This window comes from Myotis davidii, unplaced genomic scaffold (genome assembly GCF_000327345.1).
Source record: "Myotis davidii unplaced genomic scaffold, ASM32734v1 scaffold289, whole genome shotgun sequence".
In the NCBI taxonomy this organism is placed as follows: domain Eukaryota; kingdom Metazoa; phylum Chordata; class Mammalia; order Chiroptera; family Vespertilionidae; genus Myotis; species Myotis davidii.
The window spans coordinates 1,430,293-1,443,585 of NW_006299717.1; the positions used below are offsets into that span (position 1 = coordinate 1,430,293).

The 13,293-nt window shown below is 41.9% G+C and overlaps 1 protein-coding gene across 1 annotated transcript in view; it reads right to left on the minus strand.

Annotated features, from left to right (window-relative positions):
• Nucleotides 1-9,087, minus strand: part of DNAH8 (dynein, axonemal, heavy chain 8) — a 294,659-nt gene extending 285,572 nt beyond the window's left edge. Inside the window, exons 1-4 of the mRNA XM_006775895.2 lie at nucleotides 8,765-9,087; nucleotides 8,528-8,662; nucleotides 3,275-3,359; nucleotides 233-384 (exon numbers count right to left, since the gene is read on the minus strand). Of these exons, the coding sequence (XP_006775958.1) occupies nucleotides 233-384; nucleotides 3,275-3,359; nucleotides 8,528-8,662; nucleotides 8,765-8,866 (474 nt within the window). The 5' untranslated portion in view covers nucleotides 8,867-9,087. The remainder of the gene's footprint in view (nucleotides 1-232; nucleotides 385-3,274; nucleotides 3,360-8,527; nucleotides 8,663-8,764) is intronic.
• Between the last annotated feature and the right edge of the window lie 4,206 nt (nucleotides 9,088-13,293).

Here is a 13,293-nt window from a genome sequence, read left to right on the forward strand (position 1 = left end):
AATATATACATATATTATATATATATGTATATGTATTTTAAAAGTGCATTCGATCAACTCATTCTACACCTTAAACTTAAACAATCTTATATGTCAATTACACATATTTCAAACTGGCCGTAGTTTGCCCACAGCTGTTCTACACTTTAAACTTAAACAATCTTATATGTCAATTACACCTCAATAAAGCTAGAAAAATGTTTATCTATTTGAAAACAAAATGTAAACATACCTCATGAATATTTTTAAGATTTATTGCACTATCATTTTGACAGCGAACAAAAAATATACACTTTCCTTTGAGTTTTTCCGGGGCTGCATTGTCTATGTACAATCTCATCATTTTTGACCCTTTTGTTACTCCAGCAATAATTCGACCACATTCTGAAAACAACAGTCAAGAAGTTAGCATATGATCACATAACTGATCAAATGTGGGGAATTACTCTGCCCCTTACACAGCCGCTTCTTGCTTCACTTTATTATAAGACGTTTTTGGTGTGATTGCGGAATAAATTGTTTTTTGTCTACAAAAAGATGTCAATATTGGAATTCTCACACTGGGGCTTCCCCTGGTTCCTTTCCCCGAGTTCTGCACATCTGCTCCTTTTGGCCAGGCCTCAGGCAGGGCCTACACACAAACTGGTCCCCTATCCCACTCCCCTCTTTTGCCTACCTCGTTCCAATTTAGCTTTCAAATCTCAGCTGAAACACCACATCTCTGGGAAGCCTCACTGACTCCCCTGAGAAGATTCAGTCACTTATTAAATATACTCATAGCCCCCAATTTATATTAAATTCTTCCTTGAACTAATTTTAATGAAAACTAATCATTTAATTATAAATCTTTCTTTGAATTTGAAAAACTATTAACAACATAATTCTGTTAGATGGCTGGTTGTAATGTGAATATGCAAAAATCAATAGTTTCTCCATTTACAATAGCCAACTTAAAATATGATAAGTGAACATTGTAATTCCCCATCACAAAAACCATAAAAATGTTTTGTATGCCTGCCTGTCTTCCTGTGGGCTCAGGGGATTCCACCCATCCTGTGATTCCAGAGATACCAGTCTGAGCCCTGCAGTGGTGGGCACGGAAAACTAGACTAAGTAGGCTCTCTGAGAGATTGTACCTCTTGAATGAAGGCACACAAAGATAAAAGGGAATCTGAGAGATGTCAATCTGGTGATGAATCCAAAAATGACGGCCCTGAAATCCATGGAAATGCTCTTTTCCTGCCCTTTCCAAGGCCTGGTGGTTCAACTAATTCTAAAATTTGTGACTGCCCAAACACCTTTTTTTCTTATTTAAGTCAGAGTCTATTTCTGTTGCTTGCAGTCAAAGAACCCTGGTACAATATAAAAGCTTAAATGCTCATTCATAGAGGTTGGGATGAGAGCTACCTCTACCTTTGATAAAAGAACCTGACTTTGTCCCCTGAAGCAATGTGTACTAGTACATTCCCTGGAAACAACTGCTTTCTCAGCCTCCCTAGGGTAGCCATGGGACACAGTTCTGGCCAAGAAGACAACTTGGGCTTTCCTGGAAAAGTGGAGGTGTGTGACTAGTGAGGCCCTTGCCTTGAACCAGGATGTGATGCCCAGAGCTGCATGGGGCAAACATGAACACAAAGCCAACCTGTTGAGAACGGCGGAATAAACAGGATCTGTGTTCTGGTGGCATTGCTAAGCATGTGAACCATTGCTAGTCACTGCCGCCCTTGATAGAGAGAAAAATAGGCCCACTATTAGGATTTCTGACTTACAGCTGAACATATTCCTGGGTGGCAAATCATAACAGGGGAATGGTTCCTAAAAATCACAATTCAACTATACTATGGGATACCGTACAACATTTTTTTAACATAGAAAATGTCAACTGAAAAAAGGAGGTAAAAAATAAAACATATGATCACATTTTTAAATGATATAAGCATTTATATGTTAGCACATGCATATAAAAAAGACATGTAGAGAAATATTTACCAAGCTGAGAAATGCACTACTTTGTAGATAGTAAAAATAATGGTTAAAATAGGTCTGTCCTTCCTTCTGACAATTCCCCTCCTGAGAATTCTTTCCAATACATTTTCCTAATCCACACGGAATTAGCGTCAATGATTTTCATCGAGGCATTGTTTAAAGGAGCAAAAAGTTAAAAATAACCTAAATTCTAATAAAAGGAGATAAGTTTTGAAAATCATAGTTACATTAGCCTGAGAGAGAGAGAGAGAGAGAGAGAGGAGGTAATCCATCAAGGAGTTAGCAATGTTTATTTCAAGTGAGGGAGAATGTGGGTGATTTTTATTTTAATGGTAGGCATTTTCTTATCTTTCTATAGTTTTCAGCTATTATTTTAATTTTTAATGAGTTAGGAAAATATGGGCCATGCAATCATGTACTAGGGTAAGAACTGTGAGAGATGGAAAATCCACAGAGCAGATCTACTCAGTACGTATGAGTTTACCTATTTTGTTGGGGAAGAAAGATATACATATATTCAACAATTAGATGAAATTAGAAGAATATAATCAGCTGCTGTGTTTTAACTGAGACAGGAGTCTGGAGAACAGGGTTGGGTGTGGCTTGGAACATTCTGGAAGGCTCTATAGAAGAGAGTGTATCACGTCACCTAGAGGAGGGGCAGGACTTGGCTGGGTAGAGCGGAGGAAGGCATTCTGAGAGTCAGGAAGGTGGAGAAAAGCTCACAGAAATGACTCTGGTATGAACAGAAAACAATGAAGGAACCGGCTTACAGAGAGCAGAAGACTCATGTCTGGAAGAACAGGAAATCAGACCAAACAGGTTACCGTGGGTCTTAGCGGATTAATGAGGGGTTGGAACCAATCCCATAACTAGCAGCACAAGGAAAGAATGACTTGGCAGGAGTAAGTAGTGTGAACTTCAGAGGAGGAGTCTGGTAACAGAGATACTGGTTTTCAATCTGGAATACTCGGGCAGGCATGAAGTACGGGCCAGCCACAAGGCAGCAGAGTTTAAAGCAAAAAGGGACCAATAGGAGGGACACACTGAAGATGAAATCCACAGGGTCTGGAAGGTGAGGAGTCTAAGGCCAAAAGGATGGCCTTAAATCATTATTAATACCCGAAACGTATATATTTGGATTTAAAATACATTGTTTTTAAGATATAAGCTTCTGATAACTTTTCTTTATGAATATAAGATTTCCCATGTATAAGAGAAAAGGCATGCTGCACTTTAACATTTATGAACTACTAGCCAGCACCGTACCCGGGGAAAACATCCTTACCCAGGCCGGGTGCATCTCCTTCCTGGTACAAGAATTTCAATGTCTTACAACCATCTTTCATAAAAAAATAATTAAGTGGTTCCAGCTGTTAAATAAAAGAAAAAAAAATCAATAAAATGACTAGGGTACTACAATAAAATGAACCAAGCCCTGTGTTAGGCATTTTACATACTTTAATCTTCATCATTTTGTAGATTAAAAAGAAGCTCAAACAGTTTATTCATGATACACAGTGACAGGCACATCAGAGGCAGGATTAGAATCTGAACTAATTTAGCTCCAAAATTACTGTAGAATATAGGGTGAATTCTATTTCTGAACCTCACCAGAGGATATCTTTTCCGTTGATTTTTTTGTTTTGTTTTGTTTTGTTTTTTGTTGGTTTGTTTAGAGAGAGAGAGGGTGGAAGGGAGGGGGAGAGACAGAGAGAGAAACATTGATGTGAGAGAGACACATCTGATTGGTTGCCTCCCACATAGGGGATTGAGCCTGCAACTGAGGTATGGGCTCTTGACTAGAATCAAACCCAAGACCCTTCAGTCACTTAGCCAAACTGGCTAGGGCAAAGAAAATCCTTAAAAGTGGGTTTGGGGAACAGAAAACTTGCCAGATTGTTTTGTTTGGCCAATTATTTGAGTAATTCTGTTTTTAGCAATTGTAATTTGACCATTTTGTAGCCAAACTAATATAAAAACAAATTATTATAATGACAGTCTTCTATATTTATGAGCATGAAGTTCTTATTTAATTATGAGTCAGTGTAATATTTTAATAGTTGGAAAATTAAACAGATCGTGTAAACAAAACCTCTCACACATCATTTAGGAAATACAGTTACTGAACCCACTTCACTGATTTCATACATTAAGTGCCTCTCTTGGGCAGTGGGTTTCTCTTCACTTACTGGCCACATGTGGGATGTATCCCAGGTCTGGCAAAGCCTCTCCCGCTAAACAGTGGTTCTCAACCTTGGCTGCACATTAGAATCACCTGGGAATCTTCTTAAAATCCTGATTTCTGGGCCTCATCCTCCAGAAATTCTGTTTCTTTGTTATGGGTGGGGCCACAACATTAGTAACAAAGAAACAGAATTTTTGGAGGATGAGGCCCAGAAATCAGGATTTTAAAAAGATTCCCAGGTGATTCTAATGTACAGCCAAGGTTGAGAACCATTGCACTAGGACAATGGTTCTCAAACGAAAGTGTGCATCAGAGCAGTACCCAGAGAGCTTTTTACAAATACAGAATGCTGGGCCTGAAGGTTCCAGGTGGTGCCCATGCCCCGGGTCCTGGGACCGGGTTTGGGAACCACCACTTAGGAGGTGAAAAGGAACCACAGTTATGTGCAAGATTCGAGCCCTTAATTCTCTACTCTTCCACCTCACACATAAACTCAACTCTCTTGCACAATTATTTCAGGTTGTAACCTGAAAGATACAAAAGCTGTCAGCACAGCTATTCTTGCCCAGTTCCATAAATACTTTCTTGCTGCGTCTGAATTTTATGTCCCTTCAGCTTTGAAAGCAGACAAATTCTCAGAAGTAGAGCACTTGACTGCGATAAAAAGAGATCACAATACCAAATGCACTCAGTTCTTTTTTAGACACATTGTCCTCCTGAGTCCAACAGAGTGAACATGGTCATGGGCCAAGAGTATAACAGCAGATGTAAAATTCACTTATAATATGTAATGTTTTACAAATAGTTCATCTGCGCTACACCACAACCTTGCAAAAGAGTTTTCAAAGAAACTTCCTAATAAAGAGGCTACTTCTAGAGGCCAGAGCAGAGTCCACGGAAACTGTGGCACTAGCACCAATATAACAGGGCTAGCAACAAAGGAAACCGAGTAGCACCCAAGGCCTGAAAGGGTAGGCACGGGGAGAATGGTGTAGCTGAAAGCAGGTTGAGAACTGGAGCTGTGGGAGAGGGACCGCTCAGGAGGAGCTGTAGTTACAGGAGGACACGACCATGGCCAGACACAAGGCCAAGTGGGGAGTGTCAGACTTCTCCCGCTTCTGCCCTCCAGTCTCCTGCTGGTGTCTCCCAGTGGCTGAGCCACTTGGAAGCCACAGAGCAAGGGAGCCCAGGTGATAGATTCCAGAGAGGTCATCCTTCCAGGCCACAGAGAAGGGTGACGCAAAGGAGAATAGGTCTGAAGGCAAACAATATAACTATACACCCTCTGCTGTCCACAGCTTCGGGGTGCTCTTAATTAGCTGCTTTCGCACCAGGCTTCACATGCACGGAAAACTTTTCCGTATACAGTTTTCTCAACCACCACACCAACCCATTACACCCCTGTTCCTTGTTCCATCTTCTCACTCACCTGTCCACCAAGTTTGATGCAAATGTACTGCATGTCCTTGCCTTGTCCTTTGGATGAAATAAGTGCTCTCATCTCTCCCAGATTTTGACATTGCTTTTCCTCCTGGCTAACCTTTCTTCCTTCCACTGTGGCTTTGCAATTCACAGACATTTCTTAAAGGCATCACCTTTTCTGTCTTGATTCTTCCCTCAAGAACTAGATTTCCCATTCCTCGCAGCCTAAGCAGTATCTGGCCTGGTTGGTGATGGCCTTCACGGACGGGCCTAACCACACAGACCGAAAGTCTGAGACACACTCCAGGAATGACAAGAGGAAGGGTTTGCAGACACGTGGCAGTCCCCCCTTCCTGGCTAGCATGCGAGCCCGTGAGGAAGACTTCCTCCAGGCACAGAACGCCAGTCCAGAAAGCCAGGGAACAAATATTGAAAGGTGAGATGGCCAGCTCTGCGGGCACTCATCTCCCTCAGTCCTGACAGCTGCCCTCCCCTGACGGCACTGGCCAAGCCCAGTGTCCATGCCTAAGCCCTTTGCAGAACTGCTGGGATTCCACTGTGGGGTCAGCCAAAATGTGTGGCCTCACCATTTTCAGGTGAAACAAGGTGATTCCCCATCTGGTTTCCTCCTTTACCAAGTGCAGGAATGGTCCTTGGCACAGGCCTGAAGCCTGGGCCTCCTGAGAAACTTGCTTTTAGAAATTGGCCTTTTCTTCATCTCCTAGTCATCTGCCCAGGGATGTGTATAGGGTTTTTGTTTTTTTGGTTTTGGTTTTGTGTGTGTGTGAGCGTGTGTGTGTGCGTGTGGTTTTGTTTGTTTGTTTGTTGTTTGTTTGTTTTTGCACCACTTTCTTGAGTTTACGAATGTGCAGATATATAGCAAGAATTGCCAAAGGAACCTAAACAACCAGTAGGGGAGGGAGGCCAGGAGAGTATTAAAACAAGCAAAAAACAAAACACCAGAAACAACTTGAGAATCACACAGAGAAACTCCTTGCCACAGGAGCGGAATCATCCTGCAGAATCTGTGGGCCCAGTGTGAAATGTAAGTGCAGGACTACTTATTTTAAAAATTAAGAATTTCAAGATGGTGCCAGCAGGCCACTAAACCCACTGCAGGGCCCTTCGGCACAGGCCTGTTTAACTGTCCAGCTTGCATGCCCATGAAGCCAACCTTGACTAGACCTGTGCTCTCCCGCAGGGAACTCTGGTAGCCTGAGAAGCCAGACCGTACTTCCAGGTGTTTGCTATGGCACCTCCTGTTTTGTGTACACATCTCCATGCATCTTCCTAACTTTCGCCATTAAAATAGCTCAAAGGTATTGATCTCTCTGCATCAATCACATTCCCCATCTTATGTAGCACACTAAGGGAGCTGGAAAATAAGCAATCCCATTCGCACTGTCCGGGAGCTGCCAGTGATAAAGTTTTATAAGGCCCTGGAAGAAAAAGAAGGGCAGACAACTTTCCAGAACTTGACAACAAACGACACTGCATCAAGCGAGAGAGACGCTTTTTTTTTTTTTTTTTTTTTTTTAGGAGCCATTCCACAGAATCGTGGCTCCTAGAGCAAGCTAACGAGTTTTGCCCACATTCGCTGGTCCCTGTGAAAGCAGGGTGCATAGACCCTGATGCTGACAGCCTCAGCACATTACCATCACCCACCCAACTCTCTCACCAGTGCATTCAGTGGGACCATCAGCTCACCACCAGCATGTATCTGCTCACGATCTTGCTGGGGCTCCAGCCCCCTCCGCTCCAATAGTCGATAAAATGCTCAAGCAGCCTTTCGTTAGTAGCAGTTCATGATTAGTAGTCATTTTGTTGAGAGTCAATTTAGAACCAGAGCTACCAGACAGGACACATGATAACTGCTTCTAAGAGCTGCTAGGAAAGTCACAGCTTATCATCTATCAGTATAGTTAGGGTGGCCATATAAACTCATCATCCAAAAATGGGACCCGTTTAGGCGTGAAAGGAGGGACTGTTAATAATTATGTCAGGAAAGCGGGCATAATCCTGGGCTGGCCCTGGCACGCTGAAATGCCTGGCAATCACCTCGTTGTTTTCTACCAGGCTCAGGCACTGGTCACTAGCTAAGGTTTCCACAGTTTTTCTATCCAAATGATCTACAAATGTAGTTCCTACAACTTGTTCTTTTTAAATATTACTCTACCTATGCTTGCCTATTTCTCTAACTTCTAAAGTCATTTTGAATTAGAATTTTAGCCAAATTCTAGTTGGCTAACTCTTCTCTTTTCTTCCTTCTCAACAGTAGACCTAACTAGAAATATCATCCAACTGACTATATTTCTATAAAATAAAGCTTCTCACCCTAACCGGTTTGGCTCAGTGGATAGAGCATCGGCCTGCAGACTGAAAGGTCCCAGGTTCAATTCCAATCAAGGGCATGTACCGTGGGTTCCGGCACATCCCCAGTAGGGGGCGTGCAGGAGGCAGCTGATTGATGTTTCTCTCTCATTGATGTTTCTAACTATTCCTCTCCCTTCCTCTCTGTAAAAAATCAATATTTTTTTTAAATAAATAAATAAATAAATAAATAAAGCTTCTCTAGTCAGTGAACTTCCAACCTTCTCTTCTAAATGTGTTGTGGTTAGCCCTAGCTGGTTTTGCTCAGTGGATAGAGCCTCGGCCTGCGGACTGAAGGGTCCCAGGTTCGATTTTGGCCAAGGGCACATGCCTGGGTTGCAGGCTCTATCCCCAGTAGGGGGTGTGCAGGAGGCAGCTGATCAATGATTCTCTCTCATCATTGATGTTTCTAACTCTCTATTCCTCTCCCTTCCTCTCTAAAATCAATAAAAAATATATTTAAAAAAATAAAATAAATGTGTTGTGGTTCATGACTCCAGTTTCTTAAATCAATCACTTCTCCAAAGAGCAATTTGAAAAAGAATGACAAGACAGACTTACAGATGGGCAATCCAAAAGTAATTCTTCGACGGCTACTATGTCCAGGCCAAGAACGTCTGATAGAATTTCAAATAAGTATTTGTATGAAGGGTCAATTTGCAGTCTTCGGCTTTCCCTTGCATCTCTAAACCTTGCCTAAAGAATAAACACCACACGTAAACACGGTAGTTATAAAGAAAAGCTAACAATGCTTTTGTATTTGAAATAAAAGTGACATTTATGAATCGTAAGCAAAACCTGTCTCTCTTTCAATGTCTCCTGTAGGTTGGGAATGCCACTCATACTTCGGAAGTATTTGGATGACCTATGGGAAGACTGCGAAAGTGCTTCAGAAAGCATTGACTGCACCGTTCGGGGCGCGGGCCTGACGCGAACTCTCTGTGTTTCCTCCTCATCGTCTTCCGGGAAAAGTATCCTTTCACTAGAAGGAATGAGGTTCAGAATATCGCTTCCAATAGAGGAAGGCCTTTTTCTAGCAAAAGAGGCCGCATCTTCTCCGGAGGGGGCCTCTCCCGGGGACTTTGCCTGCGGAGCCTCTTCGTCGGCGGGAGGAGCAGCCGGGTCTCCTGGAGGGGACGGGGCCGGCTCTCCGGGACCCGAAGGGGCGGGGTCTTCGGGACCGGGAGGGGCGGGGCCTCCAGGAGGGGGCGGGGCCTCTTCTCCCGGAGGGGGCGGGCCATCCTGCTGCTCGCTCATGTTCGCCCCTCTTTCCTCCTGCAGAGCACCTGACGCTTCAAAACCTGGAGTGTAAATTATAAAATATTTTCTTTTAAAACTGTACAATAACTTGAGCGTTATGTGTCCATTGATTCCTCCCCTTGAAGCTAGACAAGTACCAAAATCATTTATTTCTCCCTTACTATGTTATCTAGAGAAGCTCAATTTACAGGACTAGAGAAATTATTTACGTTACTTCATTTTTCAATTACAGTTTACATTCGATATTATTTTGTATTAGTTTAGGGTGCACAGAAAGAATGATTTTTTTAAGAGTGAAGTGCGTACACACACACACACACACACACACACACGGTAGGGGGCCTTTCAAACTATAAGAGCTTCTCCTGATTATGACACCACCCTAGGGGACTGCTATTCCACACTCACCCCATCCGTCATAATAACTACCTCTATGTGTTTCTTCTTACCTTAGTTTCCTTGGAATTTATGTAAAGCTGTTTAAAAAAAAAAAAACAGCAGTGAATTTCTGAAACTCATTCGAATATTCCTACCAGAGCACATGTTCTAAGCAGAGTTCAATTTGTGCTCTGTTAATTGAGTGCTGACATAGGGAAGAGGGAAGAGATTAACCAATGACCTTATAGGCATATATGCATAGCCCATGGACAGACAATGGTGCAGGAAAGGCCTGCAGAGGGGGGTAATGGGGAGGAAAGATAGACATCTGTAATACTTTCAAAAATAAAGATAAATTTTAAAAAAGAATCTTTATGGTTAGTTTGCAAACACTGAATATAAGGAAACTATAACTATAACTATAGGTATTAATCACTATCATGACTGAGAAACAAATAAATTCTAAATAATTTCTATGGTTTCAAAGTTTTTATTTTTTATTGTCTAAATAAATCACATATCTAAGACTCTCAAAAGCATGTGCCTGAGATTTTCATTTGGGGAAGATTTTGCCTAGAGGAGCTGTAGAAATCTTTCTCTAATGATATAATTTAGAGATTTCAATATGATGATTCATCATCTGTAAGTCTGTCTTGTCATGTATAGAGCAGTCAGGGTTATTTTCAGGATAGTTTTAAAAAGTCATTGAAGAGGGACCAGGACTGAGGCTGGTCTGATGCCAGACAGTCTGGAATGTGTAAACCATTTGCTCCTAAGTATTCTTGGCTAGGGGAACTACAACCTTGTCATTCATTCATTAGCTGGCTGTAAATTGCTCAAATTTTTGGCCTTGTTTAATTTTTTATTTCCGTTTCCCTTTTCCCAATTGCTAAGGAATCTCTCTCTCTTCATACTATCCTGCCACATTACCACTTCCAAACACTGATGCAACTATTTAAGTTAGAAAAGGAATACAGCTATGTTACTTTATATAGAATAATTCCTAAAACTATAGCAAAATCCTAAATACATTACATAGTTGAAATGGAAAAAATCTGAGTAAATACCAATTAAGTTGCTATATATACACACATCACATATGTTTGTATATATGTTGGTTATTTACATCAACATGTTTGTAATAGCAAAAACAAGCAAGAAAACAAACACACTTCCTGGAAACAAACAAAATGTTCCTTCATAAAGGACCCATTAATTGTACTGTAATTAATATTTGTACTGTAATATCCTCCCTGTTCAATAAAATTTTCATGGAGACATTAGCAATAAAAAGGATAAGAAAATAGCCCTAACCAGTTTGGCTCAGTGGATGGAGCGTCGGCCTGCAGACTCAAGAGTCCCAAGTTCGATTCCGGTCAAGGGTATGTACCTTGGTTGCGGGCACATCCCCAGTAGGGAGTGTGCAGGAGGCAGCTGATTGATGTTTCTCTCTCATCGATGTTTCTAACTCTCCATCCCTCTCCCTTCCTCTCTGAAAAATCAATAACATATATTTTTTTAAAAAAGGATAAGAAAAAACCATATATATACAGATGTAGAAAGATCTTGAACATATATTGTTACATAGAAAAGAACAAGGTGCTGTACATTGCATAACAATCATAATTGTATAAAGTTTTTAAAGTGTATTTATGCGCATGTATGGTATTTCATCTATTCTAAGAAGCACTTTTAAAAAAATTGATTTTAGAGAAAGAGAGGAAGGGAAGAGAGGGAGAATGAGAGAGGGGGAGAAACATCAATTTGATTTTCCACTTACTCATACATTCATTGGTTGATTCTTTATGTGCCCTGACTGGTGATGGAACCTGCAATCTTGGTATATCGGGAAAATGCTCTAACTAATTGAGCTGTCAGACCAGGGCCCTAAGATACATTTTTAAAAGGTTTAATTGGCAATATTTTTTTCTTTCTTCACAGTTTGTCCTTTATGTGATTATGCATATGAAATTTGCATTTATGTAACTGCATAAAATTTATGTACTTTCATAGATCAGTATCAGTTTAGATTTGGTAAAATGCACTAAAAGCTTTAAAATTAAAAGCTTAAAATTAAAAATATAAAATTTATGTAATTATATAAAATCAATAATAGTTTAGATTTGATGAAAAATATTAAAAAAAATTTCCAGGGAAGATTCACAGTAAAGTAACAATGATCACCCAGAGTAAGGAAGAATGGAGGAAGTAGAGGAAGAACTTCATTCTTCAACTTTATAACGTTCTGTATGGCTCTTTAAAAAATACAGCCATGCCCTGGCTGGCATGCTCAGTGGTTAGAGCAGCACCCTGTGCACCAAAACTCAGTGGTTAGAGCAGCACCCTGTGCACCAAAGCTCAGTGGTTAGAGCAGCACCCTGTGCACCAAAAGGTCATGGGTTCAATTCCGGTCAAGGGCATGTACCCGCTTTGCAGTACCAGGGTTCCAGGTTCATTCCCAGCTCCAGTTGGGGCATGTGCAGGAGGCAACCCATCAATGTGTCTCGTTCTCATTGATGTTTCTCTCTCTCTCTCTCTCTCTCTCTCTCCCCCTCTCCCTCCCTTCCACTCTCTCTAAAACGCAAAGGGAGGAGGAAATGTCCTGGGGCAAGGATTAACAACAATAAAAGCTAGTCATGTGCCTATTATACTTATATTATATGTGTGTATATCATATATAATAACATAACATGTATTTATATATTCCCCCTATCTATTCTAGGATTTAAAATTCCCTGTGAATTTTAGGATTTAGCAAGACTAATTCTGCAATGAAGAGGCAGGTCCTTACACACTTTGCTGGCCCTGACAGCACAGAGTGAATGCAGGATAAACACTTGTTCATCCTCTCCCTCTTCTCCTCCCATCTCCTCCACTAACAAGTTACTGCCACATGCAGCCATTTTAAATTCTCACCACCCCTTCTCCTTAAGTTCAATTTTGGAGGTTCATTGGCTGTCCCCAGTCATCCCTAGGCATTTTCGGGAGCAGTGAGGTGCTGGACTCCTTTACGCGTAGGAATGCTGACATAAGGGAGTGCACACTTGTGTGTGTGGTAAGGGAACAGCCACTCCACCCACACCCCTTTCTCTTGGACCATTTCTATAAGCCCATCCCTTCTTCCTTCTTGATCATTGAGGGCCTTCTGCATCCCTGGTCGCTGTGGCTACCCACAAATACGGAGGCGCCCCACCAAACGCACAAATGGGGAGACAGACTGGTAAACACGCAGGGTGGTCAATGTCAAGAAAAGGTGAATTAACTAAGGACGGAGAGAGACTGGCACTGAAAGAAACTTCTGGAAAACACGTGACAGAGAGGGGAGTGTTCTAGGCAGAAGGTGGGATTAATGGTGTGCAAAAAGCAGGAGAGAGCGTAGCTCACTTGGGAAAAGTGGTAAATGCAGTGGAGACTTGGCGGGTGTAGGGGGCCGTGGAGGAGAGGAGCCGAAAATAAGGCTGGAGGGGTAGGTATTTTGTCTGTTTTACTTTTGAATTCTAAAAAAAGGGGAGGAGGGTGTGAAGTCGCTTAGCTGTCCCGCGAAGAGACTGGGCTTTCCCAGGGGCAGTGACTTCGCTGGGGTTTGTAGCTGGCCGTTACTTGGGAGGTGGGAGACTGACCGTTACTACCAACTCCACGCCCCCCAGAAGGGAGCCAGCCCGCCGGAGCAGGGCTCCCCGGGCCGGAGC